The sequence below is a fragment of the Acyrthosiphon pisum genome, unplaced genomic scaffold (genome assembly GCF_005508785.2).
Source record: "Acyrthosiphon pisum isolate AL4f unplaced genomic scaffold, pea_aphid_22Mar2018_4r6ur Scaffold_21798;HRSCAF=24911, whole genome shotgun sequence".
In the NCBI taxonomy this organism is placed as follows: domain Eukaryota; kingdom Metazoa; phylum Arthropoda; class Insecta; order Hemiptera; family Aphididae; genus Acyrthosiphon; species Acyrthosiphon pisum.
Window position 1 is genome coordinate 7004 of NW_021771301.1, and position 7243 is coordinate 14246.

Here is a 7243-nt window from a genome sequence, read left to right on the forward strand (position 1 = left end):
TCTCCGGATTGAAAAACAAAAAAAAAAAAAAAAAAATTCACAAATTGTATGTAATTATTTTTCAAAAAAAACAATTTTTTAAACTTGTAATAATGTTTTACAATAATTAAAATCAAATTCAACATTTATAAGTACATAATTATGTTCTAAACTATTATAAACTACAAAGTCACAACTACTTAAGTTTAATAGAACTAAACCTAGTTGGACTTCAGCTTAATATGCATCTTTTTTATTTAATGTTAATGACCCATCAGCATTTTTTGAAATAAATTTCACTTTTTCAATAACATCTTGTAACCCGACTGTACTACCAAGGTATGAGCATTTTATTTCAACTAGTTTAGTTGGTTCATTCAAATTATTGACAATTATACCATCAGGTGAATAACCTAACCAGGGGTTGTCGCAACTAGTAACGAAACCACAAGGAACAATTTTTTGCTTACTATCCCTTGCAAATAACTCTATCGCTACACTCTCATATTTTATTCCATGTTTTACAAACTTATTAGAAAAAGTATTAGGCCAAAAATATTTGCTGGCTTTAAGAGCCCACTGTGCATCAGTCTTTTTTGAAGCTGTGTAGTAAGTAAATAATGAATAACACCTACTACCAGTAATTTTAAATTGTCGTATTTGATGCCAATAAGACTTATCTATTAAAGATTTTGATCTAATATTAATAGGGCTATCTTTAAGTTTAATTTTACTATCATAAATGGTTTGACAGCAGTCACCAAGATTCAGAACACCGTACATATTAAGTGATAGTAAAATTGGATGACTATCGAAAACAAATGGCTCTACTAATATTGTAACATTTTTATTTGAAGATAATCCTTCAGGATATACACTGTGCAGAGCTATTGCAGAATTTGTTGCAGCAGATATAAGAGCAGATCTGAAATTACAAAAATAAATGTTTATTAAATAATAAATTCTGAAAATATGAATCAACATAGTGTTACCTTAGTTCTGATGGAGTAAATGTCAATGAAACTTTTTCAGTAGACTTCACATAACAAAAATGTTCTATAGAGACTGGTTTGAACTGTTCTAGAGATGGCTCTTTTAACTTTGACCACTGACATTGTACGTCAGTAGAGGATAGAGTATCAATATCATTTAAATTATTTCTATTAGTAAAATAATTATAGTTAATAATGCAAATAATTTATTAATATTATAGCAAAATTAAAATTAAAAACTAAGTAATATAGCAAGTTAGCTCTGCAGCATAAAGCAACTCATATATGACCCATATATAAAATAAATTATTTGTATGAATAACTAAATATAAATACTATTATGAAGTGGATTAATCTATAACCCTACTAAACAATTGTAAGTATATTTAATTATTATACTATGAAGTACATATCATGATACCTATTTAAGAATAGCAATACAGCAACAACATGTTTGCATCTTTCAGAAGCACCAGCAGCACTAGAACAGACAAATGATTCAATTTTAATTGCTGTTGAATCTACATTCAATGTCCCAGAAATTTCATGAGGTTTATCTCGAATATGAGAACTTTGTATAACTAAAGCTTTTATCAATAAACCATTCTTCTATAGTTAATAAATAAATCATAAGCAAGAGTGATTAAGCAAATTTTGCATATTCAACCAATTTTGAATCATTTACATTTTAGTTAACTAATAAAAATTAAATTTACCTGCTGAACTTTACCACATAAAATAATTTGCTTGGCTCTCAAAACTTCTTCACCTTCAACAGCATTTCTTGAACTTGTGGTACATTGAACAAAATCAAATATACTTTTTAAAGATAAATACATTGTTAATTGTTATAATTCAAAATTTAACGAGAAATAAATAATAATTAACGAAATTACAACGACTGTAAAATACGAAAATTGCAGTATTGTTAAATCAGAATTCAAAATTGGTGTTATCAAAATAAGAGTCCCACATCGGTTTAGGGGGGAAACCGCCACCTATAATGATAACAGCGCTACCAGTGTTATTTTGTTTTCCCAATAACACACATTTCTCCCGCTGAGATACGGTGAATAGTCGGACACTAATCCCTACTGTATAAACAGCACTTGCCCCCAGACTGAGTGAGCCGGATGGTATTTCTGTACCATCAACAACGGACATTCGAATAGTCTGCCCCGGCACTTCCATACGCTCCACCACAACCACAGTGAGTCGCGAGTCGTATCACGTCGTTACGCGTCCTTAGTCTCTGAGCGCCGCCGTCCGAGCTGACTAGCTGAGTAGCCAGTTTCAAGCTGACCAACGTACGACAATCATTACCGGACAGATCACGGAAGTCGCAGTACCATTCAACGTCACTCCAGTCAGCCACCTTTTCTTTCTATCAACATACCGCCGTCCGAGCAGAGTCCCTGTTGATGCCACGTAGTCGAGCCGTTCACGCCGGTAAAGCCTCGTTCACACGGTGACACTACAGCGTGACACTTAGTGTCCCGACATTTAGTGTCGCGTCAGTGTCGCCGTGTGAACAATGTAGTGTCTCAGTGTCACAACATCGCGGCACTAGTGCCACATATCAAAAATGTTTGATATGCGACACCGTGACACTGGTAGTGTCGATATTGTTATCATTATTATCATTGTTATAATATAATATAATTTTAAATTAACTGAATATTTCGATCACTTATTAAATATTAGTTTTTTTTTTCGTGGACGTCACGATGTCAAATTTTGATGTGACTAAGTTCTTAGAAAGCTATCAACAGCATCCTTGTCTGTATGACAAATCCCTACCAGAGTACAAGGACAGGGAAAGAAGGAACCAGGCGGAAGACGAATTATTGAAAATCAGTGGACTAGGAAGTATAAAAGAATTACGGTCGAAAGTGAGATCTATACGTGGAGCATATAATAACGAATATCGAAAAGTAAAAAATTCAATGATTACTGGATCTGGATCAGACCAATTGTACAAACCAAAGTTGAAGTGGTACAACTATGCTCATACCTTCCTCCGGAAAAATACAGATCATGAGCCTGAATCCGAAACAAATTTGGTAAATAAATTAAATACATCATAATAGTTTATTTTATTTATAATTGTATGGATAATTAGTAACAAATAACATACAAAGGTATTAAATTATAAATGATAAATAGTCAAATACATATTAGTGGAAATGAATGTTTGAATAATTTTTCAAACCAAAATTAATTTACACCTTAAATTATTAAATAATAACATAAATAGGTAATAATAAATGATAAGTAAACAATATTAATAATTTTAAATAAATAAATTTAAATTACTATCTATGTTTAAGTACCAGCATTTTGTGTAAGTAGTAATTGATAAATAAAGTGCCCATGTGATTTTTTAAATATGTATGTAATATGTAAATATATGTATTTAATATGTATTGATAATATATATTATGTTCACATCTACACGACCTGCATATTTACCATTCTGTACTGCCATTCAACTTCACCTTCGCCCATAAAGTAATTAGCAAACTGGTTTCGTTTTAGACGTGCAGCATTATTAAAATTTCTATCTCTTGTTGGAGCCAAATTTATTATACCACCTGGAGCTGGGTCTTCTCTCCATGATCCCAAGTTTACTGTATTATTCACAACATCTTCAATGTCAGTAGTTATACTATAATTGGATTTATTTTTTTTTCTTATCCAATTATGCAAAGTACAGCATGCTTTTACAATTTTAACTACTTTATTTGGCTCAAGATCAATTGTTCTTGAAAATATTCAGAAACGATTCGTCAAAATACCAAATGCATTTTCACTAATTCTTCGTGCTCTACAGTGCCTATAGTTGTAAACACGTTCCTTAATATGCTGGTTAGGCCGTCTGGGAAACGGTTTCATTAGGTACTCTTTTAGCGGGAAAGCTTCATCCCCCAGAATTACACTATTTTCTGGCAAATCTAACTGATTCTGTATTATTGCAGTGTTAAGAGCTGATTTTCCAAAAATTCCTCCATCCGAAGCACTACCATAGCTCCCTATATCTAAACATGTAAAATTATAATCATGATCAACCAATGCAAGAAGGACTATACTGAATTGGTTTTTATAATTGAAATATAATGAACCAGAATGTTTAGGGGCCTTTATAACTATGTGCTTGCCGTCAATTGCACCTATACATTGTGGAAAATTCCATTTCATGTTGAATCCATTAGTTATTATTTCCCACTCAGCTTTTTTTTTTGGTACCTATAACACAAATAAAACAATTATAAAATGTATATTATATTTAAATACTAAAATTGTTTTCTGAATATTATAAATTCAATTTATTTGCTTATACCTCCACTGAAATTATTTTGTTTTTTAAGAACCTGAACAATGGAGAACTTTCAGAAGAAGTACACATCATGAAAGATACAGATAATGAAACCTCCATGACTTCTGAGATTTCTCCTTCAACTACCCAACATAAAATTATATCAACTCATAGAACCATAGTCCAAGACATTAAATCAAATAAATCAAAACCAAAAGAAACATTGAGGGAGGCGTTAGATACTTTGAAAGATATTAGACATCATGTCCAGGACAATGAATTCACCCTATTTGGCCAACAAGTTGGTATTCAACTTAATAATCTGCCACTACGGAAAGCACTTGAAATGCAACAGAAAATCCAAAACCTACTGTATGAGGCTAGACTAGAAAACTTAAATTATAAATCATCAAGTTTAAACTGTAGTACACCAATTCCCAGCATAGATAGATCAACAATAAGCTCAATGTGTGACAATTTTGATTCGAACCATTTTGATGTACATTTTTATGGAAATAGAAGTAAAAGTTTTGATACAAATTCTGTACATAATTCATATGATAGAAACAAAATTGATGATTGTGATGCTAACGTTCAAGAATCACACAACACAGAAGAAGTACTGACCACATATTATTCAAGTTGGAACGACCAAAGCGAGGATGCTTAATATTGATTTTTTGTTTCAAATATTTGCAGTTATTGTGTTTGATATTTGTTTAATAAATAAAAGAAAACAAATTTAAAATTGTGAAGTCAATTTTTAGGTGAATATACCATTTAACCTAATAGACTACTGCTCCTAGTGCACAACAATTTTAACACTCATGTAGGAAAGTGGAAAATATAATTATCATTAAAACAAACCTTCCCACAATTTAAATGAAATAATTCTTAAGTTGAAACCATTATTATATATTAAACCATTGGAAGTACATGAAAATAAATGGAATTGAATTGAAATAGTTAGAAGTACATAGAGTCTAGTATACAATATATCAATTAATGGTTTACCACCCATATTTTAGTTGTATTTTAATTAGTTTAACCAATTTAATTAGGGAGTGATTATAGTTCAGTGCTAATTACTTGTATGAATTATTTTAACTGAGAAGATATAGCATCTAAAACTTCTTCCAAGAAACAGCTTATAGTATTCTTTGGAACTCTATATAAATATTGAAGTGATGATATTGAATCACCAGATGCTAAGTACCGAAGTACTACTTGCAATTTTATTGCTGCAGGTATTGCTGTTCTCATAACTGTATTTTGCCTTTGTTTAATAGGACCAACCTAAAACAACATTACAAAATAAGTACTTATTTGTATTATAATAATAAATTATTGTCTTACATTTTGCAAGAGTTCATAGAACATGTCATAATCAACCCGAAGGAAGTTACAAAACGACCTCGGATTTTCAAAATGCAACTCTTTTAATAACGTTCCGGATGTACCTAAAGTATTCCTTCTACTTATACATTTTCTAACCCAATATTCACGTTTTTTTGTTTTTTTTTCCCAATTCCAGAATAAGTATTTGTTCAAAAACATCTGCTGCTGCGTTTAATACATAATTATTTGCCATTTTTATTATATTTATATTTATATTATAATTTGACTGTGATCACATGGGAGTTAAATAAAAACGAATAAACTAGGTACTAGGTAGTAGTAGTGGAGTTACTGTATTGTGCGTGAGTGCTGCAATGCTGCGGCACTGGTGTGAACAGAACACGACACTTCACCCTGTGGCATCAAACTTTGAACAGTGTCACGCAACTTAGTGTCACAGTGTTAATGACACTTAGTGTCACCGTGTGAACGAGGCATTATTGTACGTTCCCAGACCAAACATTTTGGTGACCTCGACGTGATATATAAACTTACGTAATATCATTATCATTATTTAATTACGGTATACTGATCAATGTAAGTTTTTTGCGACCTATATTTGTTATATAATTATCATCAGTTAATGACCACTGGTACACCTGAATTAAATCGTCCCTAATTGATATACACACGTCAATATAATATACACGTTGTTGTTGATAATTACGAGTAGCTTGTGTATATTTAATTAACTTATTATAATGGCACTTGATGAGAATGAGAAAAAGGTCTTGAGTAATTTGAAAAAACGAAGAGGAGTAGTAAAGGCAGCTCTTACCAGAGTTCGAACCTTTATTAACAAATTTAATCCGAGGGATGATACCATCGCATCATTAGAATTTCGTCAGGAAGAGTTACCACAGATAAATCGCAGATCGGAAATTTGACGACGTTCAGTGTGAAATTGAGTTGATCGACGTCGATAATTGTAACGAAGCAGAAAAAGAAAGAGAGGAATTTGAAAACACTTATTTTGCTATACGGGCGGAGTTGCAACAGATTATAAGTGCAGAGAAAAGTCAAAATACCTCTATAAATAATTCCTCGAGCATCACAACAACTGGGCATGCGCAAGGAACGCGCCTACCTCCGATCTCGCTACCAAGCTTTGATGGTAACGTCCAGGAATGGGAATCATACTTTGACTGTTTCAAAGCTATGGTCCATAATGATGATAATTGTGCACCAGCGCAAAAATTCTCGCATCTTAGGTCCACTTTGAGTGGTCAAGCTCTAGACGTTATTAAGGGGCTACGTATGACTAAAAATAATTATAAAGTGGCTATCAAAAAATTGCAACAGCGTTATGACAACAGGAGTTTAGTTATACAGTCACACATACGCGCAATTCTAGACTGTCCTCAAGTTGGGACAGCCTCAGGTATGCAGTTGCAAACGCTACATTCAAACGTTTCGGCGCACGTTGCTGCTCTTGCAGCTCTGGATCAGCCCATTCAACATTGGCTCGTGACAGTAGTTCTAAGAAAACTAGATCAGTCCACGAATCAAGACTGAACAGCTTCGTCGCACCAACACAGACCTGCCAAAGTACGCAGAG

The 7243-nt window shown here is 32.5% G+C and overlaps 1 protein-coding gene across 1 annotated transcript in view; it reads right to left on the reverse strand.

Annotated features, from left to right (window-relative positions):
• Positions 1-3422: 3422 nt before the first annotated feature.
• LOC115034966 (putative nuclease HARBI1) overlaps positions 3423-7243 on the reverse strand; it is a 4552-nt gene continuing 731 nt past the window's right edge. Inside the window, exons 3-4 of the mRNA XM_029492574.1 lie at positions 3770-4217; positions 3423-3601 (exon numbers count right to left, since the gene is read on the reverse strand). Of these exons, the coding sequence (XP_029348434.1) occupies positions 3423-3601; positions 3770-4217 (627 nt within the window). The remainder of the gene's footprint in view (positions 3602-3769; positions 4218-7243) is intronic.